At 44.5% G+C, this 15812-nt stretch overlaps 1 protein-coding gene across 1 annotated transcript in view; it reads right to left on the bottom strand.

The window, feature by feature from the left end:
• The window catches only part of LOC311355297 (glycogen debranching enzyme-like), a gene marked incomplete at its 5' end in the record, with an annotated part of 36949 nt that overhangs the window by 9851 nt on the left and 11286 nt on the right, over positions 1-15812 (bottom strand). Inside the window, 9 exons of the mRNA XM_084475054.1 lie at positions 172-284; positions 1900-2027; positions 8456-8606; positions 9590-9745; positions 9993-10094; positions 11864-12027; positions 13669-13792; positions 14260-14447; positions 14778-14917. Coding sequence (XP_084331180.1) covers positions 172-284; positions 1900-2027; positions 8456-8606; positions 9590-9745; positions 9993-10094; positions 11864-12027; positions 13669-13792; positions 14260-14447; positions 14778-14917 — 1266 coding nt within the window. The remainder of the gene's footprint in view (positions 1-171; positions 285-1899; positions 2028-8455; positions 8607-9589; positions 9746-9992; positions 10095-11863; positions 12028-13668; positions 13793-14259; positions 14448-14777; positions 14918-15812) is intronic.

Raw genomic sequence — 15812 nt, 5'->3', positions numbered from 1 at the left:
AGGAGGAAAACTGTTCCTCAAAGCCTAACCATGTGCCACGATGACACAGCAGCTCCACAACACACACACACCAATGTACACAAGCATGACGCAAAGACACACTGCTGCTAGGCTACCACGCTAGGCACTTTAACCAATCAGGAAGCAGCATTCCACATATAATTGATCCACCTGAAGACGATGACACTGCCGGGGCTGAGCTTCTCAAACACGATCTCCTGAACGAACTCTGAGCTGCCCTGAGACGAGACGTCTGCCAGCCGCACCACCGCGCTGTCTTTGAGCTGCGATACAGCGATACACACTTACATCAGATGTATTGTTACAATACAGTAGTACAACCATATAATATTTAAGCAATATCACACGAGAGGGAGTGCTGTTGTACTGTATATCAGCACGGCTGTGATTCGGTCGTAGGCACGAGGCCGCAGGCCGAGTGCCGCAGATAATCACACCGTGCTGATATACAGTACAACAGCACGACCTCGAGTGTGATATTGCTTTTATACAACAGTGCTACGAGCACATTTTATTAGTTAACAGTAATAAGAAACAAGAGATTATGATTTGTTTGTTTAGTAATCATTTATTCGGCTCCGCCAACAAAAATAGTTCCGCAACTGAAGGGAGACTAGGCTGTTGCCAGGCAACACATATACAGTACATAAACATTCAGGCTATTTAACAGCTGATGTAACGTTAGCTAATAACGGTTATTAGAACGCCCGTACAGCGGAGTGATTATGTCTGTGAAAAGTCCCAGTGCTGTTATACTGTATATCAGCACTATGGAATGTCTCGTTGTCCAATCAAATTGCTCGGTTGGGACCGGTCGGAACTAACTGTTGTATAATAAATATATATAATATAATAATACACTACAGTGATACACACGTATTAAAACACTACAGTGATACACAAATACATATTAATACAGGTACCTGTGTGTACCTGTATGTGTCTTCCTGTATGTGTGTACCTGTATGTGACTACCTGTGTGTACTTGTATGCGTGTACCTGTGTGTACCTGTATGTGTGTACTAGGGGTGTAAATATTAATCGGTTTGTATCGATTAATCGATTATACAGCCGATGATTCGATGCATCGATTCGACTGCAAAAGTATTGATTATTAAAATTGTATTTTATTTTTATTTTTACAGTGAATAGGCTAGTTGCCATACTAGACCTGGACAGTAAGCACTAAAGTGTGTATAGAATACTGTTTCTGTATTCTCAATAAAAGGAAAATGATACATTTTTTTGTTGATTTATTTGATAGATATTATATTAATAGATATAATGTAAAAAATATTGAGTATTGATCGTATCGTGGGGAATTCTGACGAAAATAATGGAATCGTTGGCTTAAGAAATCAATATCGTATTGAATCGTCATGAAGGCTCCGATTTACACCCCTAGTGTGTACCTGCGTATACCTGTATGTGTGTACCTGTGTGTACCTGTATGTGTGTACCTGTGTGTACCTGTGTGTACCTGTATGTGTGTACCTGTGTGTACCTGTATGTGTGTACCTGTGTGTACCTGTATGTGTGTACCTGTGTGTACCTGTGTGTACCTGCATGTGTGTACCTGTGTGTACCTGTATGTGTGTACCTGTGTGTACCTGAATGTGTGTACCTGTGTGTACCTGTGTGTACCTGTATGTGTGTACCTGTGTGTACCTGTACCTGTGTGTACCTGTATGTGTGTACCTGTGTGTACCTGTATGTGTGTACCTGTGTGTACCTGTGTGTACCTGTATGTGTGTACCTGTGTGTACCTGTATGTGTGTACCTGTGTGTACCTGTATGTGTGTACCTGTGTGTACCTGTATGTGTGTACCTGTGTGTACCTGTGTGTACCTGTGTGTACCTGTGTGTACCTGTGTGTACCTGTATGTGTTCCTGGAGCTCCACAGTGAAGTCCATCAGCCCGTTGATGCTCCTCCCGTCCTTCACAAAGGAGTCCAGGCTGCTCCTCTGCACGGTGCGGGCCTCCAGCACCACCTCCTCTATCCGCCCTGCAGGAGGAGGAGGAGGAGGAGAGGGTCAGACTAAACACCAACACCTCCTCTATCTGGGGAGGAGGAGGAGAGGGTCAGACTAAACACCAACACCTCCTCTATCTGGGGAGGAGGAGGAGAGGGTCAGACTAAACACCAACACCTCCTCTATCTGAGGAGGAGGAGGAGAGGGTCAGACTAAACACCAACACCTCCTCTATCTGAGGAGGAGGAGGAGAGGGTCAGACTAAACACCAACACCTCCTCTATCTGGGGAGGAGGAGGAGAGGGTCAGACTAAACACCAACACCTCCTCTATCTGGCCTGCATGAGGAGGAGAGGGTCAGACTAAACACCAACACCTCCTCTATCTGGCCTGCATGAGGAGGAGAGAGTCAGACTAAACACCAACACCTCCTCTATCTGGCCTGCATGAGGAGGAGAGAGTCAGACTAAACACCAAAAAATACTTTTCAAACATTTCAAAGTGAATGAACAAATGAAAGAAATGTACACATCAAGTCTTTTTCTATGGGGTGATCGAGAGAGAGGGAGTTTGGTAAATCATTCACAGCTATACTGACTATGGCCCCAGTGCTAATGAGGTCATGAGTTCTGTTTCCCTGTGACCGGGCGTGGAGCCCAGAGTCACACTGGATATCAACTTCTTTACTGGCATATGGGAAGATAGACGTGTAGACACACCGTTTCAAATCGCAAATTGGTTCTTAATATACACTTTACAATGGAGCCACATCACCATGACTCAGGGCTTCATGCCCTGAGTCATGGTGATGTAGCTCCATGTTATGTGAAGGTAATGTGATGTGAAGGTAATGTGATGGTAATTTAGTGTTAATGTAGTGGTAATGTCATGATAATGTTGTTTAGTTTATTGGTTTTTGTTAACAGGGACCATGTATAGAACAGGTTCTATACCAGGGTTAGCCAAACAGCTCATTTGCACCTGTGGTCCCTGGGCAGGAAGTTCAAAGCACAATAAAAACATACTAGACATTACAGACAATTGTCAAAAACAGATAACAACAGCATGAACAACATTACAGTAAAAAAAACTACAAATACAAAATACATTTGGTGTTATAGATATATACAAAGATCAATGATCGCAAGATTGATTCTCTTTCAGCCATGTCTTCAGAGACTTTTTAAAGCTATTAAGACTTGTACAGTCTCTAATATGGAGTGGGATTGAGTTCCATTTTCCAGTTGCTTGGTTGCTTGAGAATGCTGATTGCCCAAAAGTGGTCTTCTTCTTCTTCCCTAGATACCCTTACATTGTCCCTGCAGAATGACACACATTGCTTGAGTGGTGGTGGTGCAAGGTCATGGATCAATGTGTACATCAGGCACATGTCAGAGAACCAAAGAAAACTGTCAAATGTTAACAGGTTATGTTTTTTTATAATAGTACAGTGGTGGTAATTTCTTGTTTTTTTATCAAAAACTTTCACAGCCTGTTTGTAAAGAGTATACAAGGGTTTCAGAGTAGTCACACCTGCCTGGGACCAGCTTGTAGCACAGTAGGACAAATGTGAAAGGATCATTGAATGCATAAACAGTTTAGCAGCATGTATTGGTAATTGGTGTCTAATATGTCTAAAATTAATCAAACTAGCTGACATTTCTGGATATCTTTTTAATATGCTTTTTAATATGCTAAAATTTAGTTTGGAATCAATGATTATGCCCAGATATTTAAAGTTGTCAACAATCGCCTCTCCTTTGACAAAGATGTCAGGTTGTTGCTGTGCATTTCTCTTGTTGGAGAAATACATACCAACAGTTTTGCTTACATTGAGAGTCATACAGCTGCTAGTAAGCCAGTCTGAGACTTTGTTTAGCACTGCAGTGAGTTTTGATGCAGCCTGTTCTCTATTTGTCTATAGATGACTGTATCTTCCGCATACATTTGGATATGGACGTCTGGGCAGATCAGAGGCAGGTTGTTAATATATAAACTAAATAAAATTGGTCCTAAAATTGATCCCTGTGGGACTCCAATGGTACTGTTTGCAAAGGAAGAGCATGCATCATTAATTCTGGTGCACTGCTTTCTTGAATTTAAATAAGACTCCATCCAAGTTGACAACAGAACATTATTAATTAATTTACAGTGTCAAAAGCTTTTTTTAAATCAAGGAAAACAGCACCAACAACACCTCCATTATCCAGGCTGGATTTAATTTGCTCAATAAAATAGCAGTTTGCTGTCTCTGTTGAATGATATTTCCTAAAACCAAATTGCATAGAGTGCAATGGAAAATGGCCTTGATTTAGATGCTCCATCAACTGGTCACAAACTAACCTTTCAGATACTTTGGAGATAACAGGAAGTATACTTATAGGTCTGTAGTTGGTAACATCAGTGACATCACCAGCCTTAAAAACTGGAGTTATCACTGCTGACTTCCAGGCCATAGGAAAAAAGCTATGTTTAATAGACAGGTTGACCAGATGTGTAATTGGAGTGGAGAGGAGGTTTTTATACTTCCTCACAAATGCACAGTCACAATCAAAAACATCTTTAGCCTTAGAGTTCTTAAACTGGCCTATAGTTTTAACTATAGAGGGTTCATTCACTTCAGATATCTTAAAAATTGGGAGATTATCATTTGGTGGTGTAATGTTCTTTCTTTCTGGGGCCAAATCCTTTCACTAAATCTTGTACAGAATCAATAAAATAAGTATTAAACACAGAAGAGATTTTAACTTTATCTTGAGTTAAGGTGCCCTGTACTTGTAGTTCAAACCCTTTATCTTTATTATTGTTATGATCCTTTTTTAGGACCATCTTAATGTTTTTCCAGGTTTGTCTGCTGTTTCCTTTGGAGTCATTGATAATATTGATAAAGAAATTTGCTTTAGACTTTCTCAATTCCCTTACAACTTTATTCCGTAATTGTTGAAAGGTTCTCCTATCGTGGGCTAACCCAGACTTAATTGCAGTTTTTAATGCATAATCCATGGTATCTACACATTTTTAAAGTACAAATTTAATGACTTTCAAGACCTTTTCAAGACCTCTAAAAGGAAAATTTAATACCAATACCGCTGCAAAAAAATCGAGACTATACACTATATACTCCGTTCATTATGAGTTTTATTCAGTTTGAGTAACGAATAGTAACGACCATGGGCGTCACCATAATATAATTGGGGGGGGGACACGTCCCCCCCACCCTTGAAAAAAAGTTGTTTCGACCCCCCCACATTTGCCATCAAAAATACTAGTGCATGACTGGTCTACTAGTCCAGCGTTCTTTCCATCGCTTCACAATCAAATCCGTTCCACTTTATCAGTAGGGGGAATACCCATATAAATAGAAATCCACTCCGAAGCCGACCGAAGCAAGCCTATGTTGAGAGTCGGATCAACGACAGCGACACGAGATGGACATAAGGACTTTTTTTTCGAGGAAGAGGAAAGTAAGCCAGAGTTGCCCAAGTTTCCCATTGAATGGCCAAACAGCTAAATTACGTTCTTCCATGGCCAAACACAGCCAGCTTTTCTGATAAGAATGTTAGCACCCTCATGAGACATTCTCTGGCATTAGCAATATTCAAAGTCACAAATATCAAATATTTGTGCCTAATAGCATACTTTGTTGTATAAAAAACCTAGCCTATATATCATCAAGGTATATGAATTTTTAATACATTTCATAATGTAAATATGAGCATTAAAGCTCAATAGCTTCCAGGTCATGTGACCTATTGGCTCAAAATGAGTGTAGGACAGTAGATCTACACTGCTGTATGAGACACACCTCTTTTTATAGCATTTTACTTCCCCTTATATTTTTTATGAATTATTAGTACATTTCATAATGTAAATATGAGCATTCCTTCCAGGTAATGTGACCTATTGGCTCAAAATTAGTGCAGGATCATACTTGTTTTATGAACCACAACTCTTACTTCATTTTTTTTTAATCAAATGTTAACACTTCATATTTTTTAAATAAACGTTTAATACATTTAATACCCACGTTTTATTTTGAAAACCGGAAGTTTCCACACGCTGCAGTAAACTAGCGCTACAAAGTATTTGCCATAAAGTCAGCAATAAGGGCGCACTGGAAAATTTTGGAGCGGCTGGCTTGACCACGCGAAAACGAGGGACGGCTAGCTTGACCGCAGTGTTTGTTTAGATCCCGCTAGTTGGATACATTGCATTCTTTCGTAGTGGCGACTTCTCGACTGCAAGGAAAGCTCGGCTTCACCTACAATTTCGAAAATTAAATGGTCAGATATATACTGTTGTGTTAACATTTCATTGATTAAAAATGCGTTAGAACACGTCCATCTCGAAGACGAGTCCGTTCAGAATCAGCTGCTTATCGCAGGTCGACTGACTCGATTTCCTTCTCACACTTACGTGTTTAATTTGCGTGTTTAGACAGATAGGCGCGCACACACACGCGCACCAAGCGTCACCCGCATTCATTCATTCTATTAAATACTCACTCGCGGTAAAACTGTTTTCTCACGATCAAATACTCTTCAATCCTAAAAGTAATGGGCTTGTACACGATGTCTGGGTCAAGAACATATGTGTTTGCCGTACGGTGTTTGCAGATGCATTGATTTAAAAGTACAACTTACCGCTGTATCAGCTGTTCTTTCCCAAATCATTTAACCAATCATTTACCCTAAAACTAGATTTTGTTTTGGAAGCCTGGAATATACTTTGCTCGAATGTATTATTGTTATTATTATTATTTAAACGCATGGCATAGCCTACTATACTTCATTCATGTTCATTCATGCAGGGAAAAAAAAAGTTTCCACAATCCACACGCTATTTCTATGCAGTTTCACACGTATGAATAATCTTTGACATCATAATATTTAACATGCAAGTGTAGTGGTGCCTGGTTGCTGTGGAGGAAAATCAGCTTTGCGCCAGGTGCAAACTAGCAACGACACATGCGTCGGTGTAGAAAGTCAATTGCGCCGGGCGCAAGATAGGGCCCTTCTTCTGTTTGGCGCACATGGCTAATTTGCATACGCGCACAGGACTGTCGGAATGGGAACACGTCGGACTGGCAGCATTACGGGGGCGCGATTACGGGCTGGCGGAGTTACATTTAAAAATCGCGTTCAAGTAAAAATAAATAAGAAAAACGTAATCAATTTGTGGCGCTCGTTGTTCAATCTGTGGCGCAGCGCCACACATTGGCCTATGTGTGGGAAACACTGCACGGCCATCACACATGTGCTCATTCGGAGCATTGTAAATCATTTATTGTTTCATTGTTGTAGCCAGTTCATTTATGTAATAAATTAACAATGCGATCGGGATTTTTGACGTGGGGGGGGGGGGGAGCGATCAGGATTGTTATTGTTGTTGGATGTGTGGCGTGTGTGTAAGCAGGCAAAAGCGTGTGTCACACGGTGAACCCGTGAGAGTTACGGTGAACCCAGCTCTGCTTCAACTTTATATTAAAAAAAAACGTTCATACTCCGCGTACCACTAGAGAACGCTCCACCGTTTGAGAACCACTGTTCTAGCGTATCGGTTTGACCAACCGGACATTGTAGGTTGTAAAATGAAACGTAAAACTGAACAAATATACAAGATACAAAAATAGAAATGAAACAAAATACACCCGCTCATTAATTCTCCCCCCGATTAAATTTAATGCCGCCCACCCAATAATTCCAGACTTTTTAAGACATTTAAGGCCTTGAATATGGAAACTTAAATTCAATGACTTTTAATACTTTTCAAGATCCGCGGCAACCCTGGCATAATCCCTCTGCCTCATTAAGGCCCACACTTGTTCATTAAGCCAGGGCAAGTTTTGCTTTTTTCTGGAGTAAGTGATATTTTTACTGAATTTACTTTTAACTTTGTTAATCATGGTCATTAAGCTCTCAGAAGCATCATCCAGGTTATCTGTGGAAAGGAACTCACTCCAGGAGAGTTGTCTGAATTGGCTTTCAACGTCATTGATAAGCCTTTGGTATGATGTTAAATACCTTTTTACTTTCCTATTGATACTTAAACCTTTGTTTTGTTAGTTTCCAAAACAAAGTTTTGGAAGTGTCAAATTGTGATTTGATAACCCAGTCAGAAAATTAAATGTTTTAATTATTCTCTCTGCCTTGTTACTAAATATTAGATCAATCTGGGTGTAGTGGGATGTGGAATGTTAGTGTGATGTGGATATCCATTTCCCTCCTGCCAGGGGGGAAGATCAAACAGGTGTAGCTGGTATACAATGCTGCCAAACCAGTGATCTGATACAGCCTCCCACAAGGGCTCCCATCCAGGTACACACATACACAAGGGCTACTGACTGGGAATCATACTGAATGAATCACTGTGTGAAGAGTGAATGTGTGTGTGTGTGTGTGTGTGTGTGTGTGTGTGTGTGTGTGTGTGTGTGTGTGTGTGTGTGTGTGTGTGTGTGTACCTGGAATGAACATGGGCGGGACGTGTGGGCTGTACTGGTGTGTGTGGGGGTCTCTGAAGGCGGTGCGGGCGACGGCCACCACCGACTGGTGGGTGGAGGGGCAGTGTCTGGTCACCGCCACAATGTCCTCATCCACCTGGTCCACGTACACCTGCACACACACACACACACACACACACACACACACACACACACACATAGACCACACACACACACACACACACACACACACACACACACACACACACACACACACACACACACACACATAGACCACACACACACACACACACACACACACACACACATAGACCAGACACACAGAGAGACACATAGAGACACACACACACACACACACACACACACACACACACACACACACACACATAGACCAGACACACAGAGAGACACATAGAGACACACACACACACACACACACACACACACACACACACACACACACATAGACCAGACACACAGAGAGACACATAGAGACACACAGAGACACACACACACACACACACACACACACACACACACATAGACCAGACACACAGAGAGACACATAGAGACACACACACACACACACACACACACACACACACACACACACACACATAGACCAGACACACAGAGAGACACATAGAGACACACAGAGACACACACACACACACACACACACACACACACAGTTTCAAGGTAAAAATTTGTGTTGAAGTTTGAAGGAGTTCAACTCTCAGAGGATTGATGCACGATTACAAGCAAAGAAAGTCTCAGTCTGGAGGTGAAGAATTGTGGAAAGATTACCAAAGTTTGAAGAGGATAATGAAGAAAGACTAGTTCTAAAACCTTTGAATAACACCAGCTGAGTTTGTAGAGGATAATGAAGAAAGACTAGTTCTAAAACCTTTGACTAACAGGAGGTAAGCACCGCCTGCAGCACTCAGATCAATCAAGCTCCACAAACAGAAGACCCTGCATCACCCTGGGCTCTGAGATACAGAGGAACTACAGGGGGGCCCTCATAACCCTTGGCTGATGTGTGTGTGTGTGTGAGTGACATATGTGTATGATGTGTGTATGTGTGTGTGTGTGTGTGTGTGTGTGTGTGTGATGTGTGTGTCTCATGAGGACCTGAGTGAAGTTCTGCTCCGCCAGCTCCTGGTGCAGCCTGTTCAGGGCCAGCTTCGCGCCCAGGATTCCCGTCTGCAGGTCCACCTCCCCTATGTCCGGGCGGGGGCCCTGGGAGGTCCAGCGGGCGTAGAGACGCTCCTCGTCCATCACTGAGATCTGGAGCGCACACACACATAGACCACCACACAGGTTAGAGGCTCTGAGTCCTGGGGGCCTACTGGGACGTGAGGCGGTAGGATGAGGACTAGACCTAGGGGGACCCGGGGCGGACAGGACCCAGGGGGACACCAGGCCCAAGGGGACAGAGGCCCCAGTGGGGTACAGGACCCCAGCGGTCTCTGAGAGTCCTGGGGGGGGCTCTGTGGGGGAGGGGGGGGGATCCGTGCTGGGAGCAGACTGGTACCTGATGGGGGACCAGCTCGTCGTATCCTCTAGTGCTGCCTGTGGCACAGCAGGCCATGGAGACGACCGCCGAGCTGGGGAGGGAATCGTAGACCGACCGCAGCTGAAATAAACACAATTAAATACATCTGATCAATTATTATTAGATACCTACTGCTCGTTTTACACCTAACGCAATTTTTAGCTACTGGGGGACCATAGGCAGGCTAGGGGAACTCATATTAATGTTAGAAAACCTCTTAAAGTGAAAATTTCATGCCATGGGACCTTTAATGACCCTCTGGAGCCCTTTCCTTTCGGCAGCGGTGCAGCTGCTGAAACACAGTGTGACACCGTAGCTCAACACCGACTCGATGGTTTTACTTAGAATCCTTAAGAAGTACAGTCTCTGTTGGGCCTTTTTTTGTAGTGTAGAAGAATTGACTGTCCAGGTCAGGTCCTCCATGATGTGGGTGCCCAGGAACCTGAAGTCTGAGGCCCTCTCCACACTTTCTCCATTTATGCATATTGGTTGAATGTCTGTTTTATTTCTTCTGAAGTCAATGATTGTGTGTTGAGGATCAGGTTGTTGAACACCATGAACACCATGCTGCCATCCGCTGTATCTCCTCCCTATGTGTGGTCTCATCCCTGCCTGATATAAGCCCCACAACAGTTGTATCATCGGCAAACTTGATGATTGCATTTTCCGGGTGGGTGGGAGTGCAGTCATGTGTGTAGAGAGTGTAGAGTAGGGGGCTCAGCACACAGCCCTGTGGGGAGCCGGTGCTGAGGTTTACTGCTGAGGAGAGATGGGGTCCTACTTTAACTCTCTGGGGGCGATTTGACAGGAAGTCTTTGATGCAGTAGCAGATGTGTTGTGAGAGTCCGAGGTCCAGAAGTTTTTTCACCAGTCTGTTTGCTATGATGGTGTTAAAAGCGGAACTGAAGAGCTGTGGCTGTGGCATCCTCTGTAGACCGGTTTCTTCTGTAGGCAAACTGATGTGGGTCAAGTGTGGCTGGCAGGCTATCTGTTATAGCCTGCCAGCCTCACTAGCTGGATCACTAGCTGGGTGATGCCCCACAAACTAGGGATGTATTTACTGGACTCAATTATTTATAACAGAGAAGAAGGTTCACGTGCGATTCTCGATCCACAAATATTTGGTACTAGAGCTTCGTAAAATGACATCCATAAGGCTAATTCACCATCCACAAATACACATCTTGAAGTTTTGTCTTGTAAAAATATTTTACAAACGTCAAAAATATGCATTTATAGATTGTGAAATATTTGTGTGGTTGGTATCATTTTACAAAGTACATTATATTGGAGGATTATTGTCTTCTGTGGATCCCAACTCAAACTCACTTCCTCTGAAATGCACGGAGCCCTCTAGAGGCAGACGCTATGCACGCATTTACACACCTCTCATTTGATCAGCTGCTGTACATTGGACAGAACAGATGTGTATAGACGAGTTCACATGTAAAAGTGGGTTCTGAAATATTTTTACAAGACACAACTTAGAAATGTGTATTTGTGGGGACCCCCTCTCTGACCTGATGACCCCCCCCCTCTGACCTGATGACCCCCCTCTGACCTGGTGACCCTCCTCTGACCTGATGACCCCCCTCTGACCTGGTGACCCCCTCTCTGACCTGATGACCCCCCCCCTCTGACCTGGTGACCCCCCTCTGACCTGGTGACCCCCCTCTGACCTGGTGACCCCCCTCTGACCTGGTGACCCCCCTCTGACTTGATGACCCCTCTCTGACCTGATGACCCCCCTCTGACCTGATGACCCCTCTCTGACCTGATGACCCCCCTCTGACCTGATGACCCCCCTCTGACCTGGTGACCCCCCTCTGACCTGATGACCCCCCTCTGACCTGGATGGGGCAGCGGTTGTCGTGGGAGACATCCAGGAAGAGGGCGTGGGCCACACAGGGGACCAGCGGCCGCAGACTGGGCTGGACGAAGGAGCCCACTGGCTGGCCCCCGAAGCGGTACACCAGCCGGCCCTGCTCCTGGCTGCTGCCCGCACAGAGGGCCTCTGGGAGAGCAAACACACACACACACACATATGTTAACATGCAGGCACGCACACACATACATATAAGCACACAGGCATGCACACACATACACACACACACACACACACACACGCACACAAGCATACACATGCACAAATGCACGCAGGCACACACGCACATTCACAGACACACACATACATACATACATACATACATACATATACACAGACACACACACATACACACACACACACACACACACACACACACACACACACATAAACATGCACACACGCACGCACATATCAACACACAGGCCCACACGCACACACGCACACACACACACACACACACACACACACAGATGCACACACACACACACACAGATGCACACACACACACACACACACATCAACACACAAGGATACATGCACACACACATAAAGATGCACGCAAACACACACGGACGCGGGCACACATGCACAAACACAGACACGCACGCACACACGCACATAGACAGACACACAACCAAGCAGGCACACACACACACACACACACACACGCACACACATGCACGCACGCACATACACAGACAAACACCCCCACACACACAAAGAAGAGCATGTAGTCAATATGTCAGAGAACCGAGACATATATACATGCAGCAGACATTCCTACATCGACCCAGTGAGGAATGTCTGCTCATGCATTCAGCATCACAACTCATTACAGGAGAGTTCTTCCTCTTGAAGGTACAACCTCTGCTGAATGTCTCGTTGCAATTGTGTGTTGTCTCAAATTGCAATCATATAAATGCTGGACTTTTCTGTGCCAGAAATACAAGTTACTGATCCTGATAGTTTGCCTGTACTAAACATACAGTTACATACATTTTTTTAGCACAAAACTAAAAATCCTATTCCCAAAGCAAGGCTTGTCTGAATGATGCCTGCCGCCCTCTCTCCCCTAGTTTGACGTATGCTACTCAGCCTGTGGTAGAAGACCAGCACAGCGCTGATCATGGGAACAACTTGACGTCATGCTTGGGCGACTCAACACCGCCCCCTCATGGCCGTTCCAGGCAGTGCTTTGTTACAATGGAGGAGGGTGATGTATCCGTGTATGTATACATGTATGTATGCTCAAGTTACTATATTTCATATTCGACAGGCCAGCATCTGAAACATTCTAAAATTCATAAAAGCATTCTAGCTTTGAAGTTTGATTTCATTTATAAAACCCCAGGCAGTACATGCAATACTTCACACACTTTCCCACCGCGGGACTAAGTGACCACATGACAGAATCTAGCATGGAACGAATCCACAAACGGTGCATGACGGTCTATTTCCATCGCTACACATGACACACGTGAGAGCCCATCTGTGAGGATCTACAGAGCTCAGCCGAGAATCCACTCGATAATGTCCAGCACGGTGCTGCTGAAACATTCCAACACGCCAGTGGAAGCAACACAGGTGAACTGGGCCGTTAGTGGGAACAACCCTTAACACAGCAGTTGGTTAGTTAGTATTAATGACAGGGGGCAGAAGGGCTCACGGGTCGACTGTCATGCTGAATCAAACCACCACACCACCATAGTCAGAGCGTCTCAAAGCCCTCAGCCCACTCTCAACCCCCCTGCTGGCAGCCCTGCGTACCTCGCACCACGCTGGTGATGCCCAGCCGGTTCACAAACACGTTGTCAATCAGCTCGCTGCTGGTGAACAGCTCTGCTATCACATAGAGGTTGGGCCTGATGGCTCTGGCTGCGGCTAGCATGGCCTGGACGGACCGCACGCACACACGCACACACGCACGCACATACACACACACACACGCACACACACAGTTCAAGCAGATGCGCTCATTAAGGTAAAAGCTGCATTCCAACCACACTAAGACAAAGCCTCATCATCGAAACCAACATCAATAAAACGTCTTATTTTTAAGGTTGTTTTCCAAACTATCCTTGAATCCTAATATTGAGTTAAAAGGTCAACTTTCAGTTTCAGCTTTAGTATGACAGCATACACATGCACTTACAAAGAAGAACAGCAAATGGTCCAAGAGTTGTATTAATTATCAACTGTTGCAATCAACTACATTGTTGATTGCATCCAGTACTAACCCTGGCCCTCACCACACACCCACACAACCACCCATACCAACCCACACACCCACCTACACACCCACACCCACCCACCCACAATCCGACCCTTCCACACACACACCCCCCCACTGCCCCGTACCTCGGCCACGTGCAGGGGTGTGGAGTGGCAGTTGTCCAGGCGGAGCCCGTGGAAGTGTTTGGCGGTGATCTCGGTGTACTTCCTCATGTGGGCCCAGAGGTAGGGGCAGTCCTGGGGCCCGGCGCCATAGCGCAGCTTCACGCTGTCGCCCCAGCTCACCAGCTCCCTGCGCAGGTACACCTGGGAGCCTGCAGGGGGCGGCAGGGACACAGTGACAGTTCTGTATGTGTGTGTGTGTGTGTATACTTACACATAAAGATATATATACACATATCTATAAAACATTTTTTTAATATATATAATATATATACCATTCAATGCAAACATTAACGGGGATAATGATGACATTTGTTTTTTCAGTTTAAAGCGGTTTTGTTTTCCGGCGCCAGAGACATGCAAGGCTAACGAGGAGCTAACAGGAAACAGCTGCTGCGTTTCATCACGGCTTCTTCGTGATTGCCTGTGTTTTTTCTCTGCGTTTCGTTTCAAAGTAAAAGTGCACAAAGTTCGACGCCCACCCGGCTCAGCGAAGCTGTGCAGCGGGTCGTCGCCCGCCACCCAGCCGTTGTGGGCCATGATGTGACGCGCCTTCTCCTCCTGGCCCAGCAGGGCCATCTCCTGGTCAAAGGTCATCTCCTCGAAGGGGAACGTGAAGTACCTGGGGGGGGGGGGGGGGGGGGCACACAAACAGAGTAGTACTAGTATCAAGTCCAATGTGTTCACAGACACAAACAGAGTAGTACTAGTATCAAGTCCAATGTGTTCACAGACACAAACAGAGTAGTACTAGTATCAAGTCCAATGTGTTCACAGACACAAACAGAGTAGTACTAGTATCAAGTCCAATGTGTTCACAGACACAAACAGAGCGTGGTACTAGTATCAAGTCCAATGTGTTCACAGACACAAACAGAGTAGTACTAGTATCAAGTCCAATGTGTTCACAGACACAAACAGAGAGTGGTACTAGTATCAAGTCCAATGTGTTCACAGACACAAACAGAGAGTGGTACTAGTATCAAGTCCAATGTGTTCACAGACACAAACAGAGAGTGGTACTAGTATCAAGTCCAATGTGACACAAACAGAGCGTAACACTAGCAGTGGCGCCAACTTCAGGTCAACATTGGGGGGGGTCATAATTATTTTGTCCAAATGTGTTCCACCAAAAAGTAGGCTATATCACTTCTCCAAAGTACTGCTTTCAGAATTTGAGGTAGTTCATGAATTATTTACGTGCAATTTATCTGTAATTTATTCAATTTTTTGCATTTATTCGATTTTTTGTCAATAATCAAGAGGTTATGTGTTTGATTCTCTCTATGGCCAGAATTATTTTTGCTCTTTTAGTCAAACTTATTGACGCAATCGGCCTCTTTCATTTGAACATTTTTGTATGATTTAGTACAATAGTATGATAATTAAAGGTCTCATTCCCCAAGAAACCATTTAGTAATTTTTGAAATACGATAGGTCACTCTGAGTTGCATATACTGTACATGCTGGACGTGAAAATGTTCTTCTACCTCGATTGCCTGCATTAGCAAATGAAA

This window comes from Micromesistius poutassou (genome assembly GCF_964030765.1).
Source record: "Micromesistius poutassou genome assembly, chromosome: 11".
NCBI lineage: Eukaryota > Metazoa > Chordata > Actinopteri > Gadiformes > Gadidae > Micromesistius > Micromesistius poutassou.
Note: the sequence above shows the minus strand (reverse complement) of the source record. Positions and strands in the feature narration are given on the sequence as shown.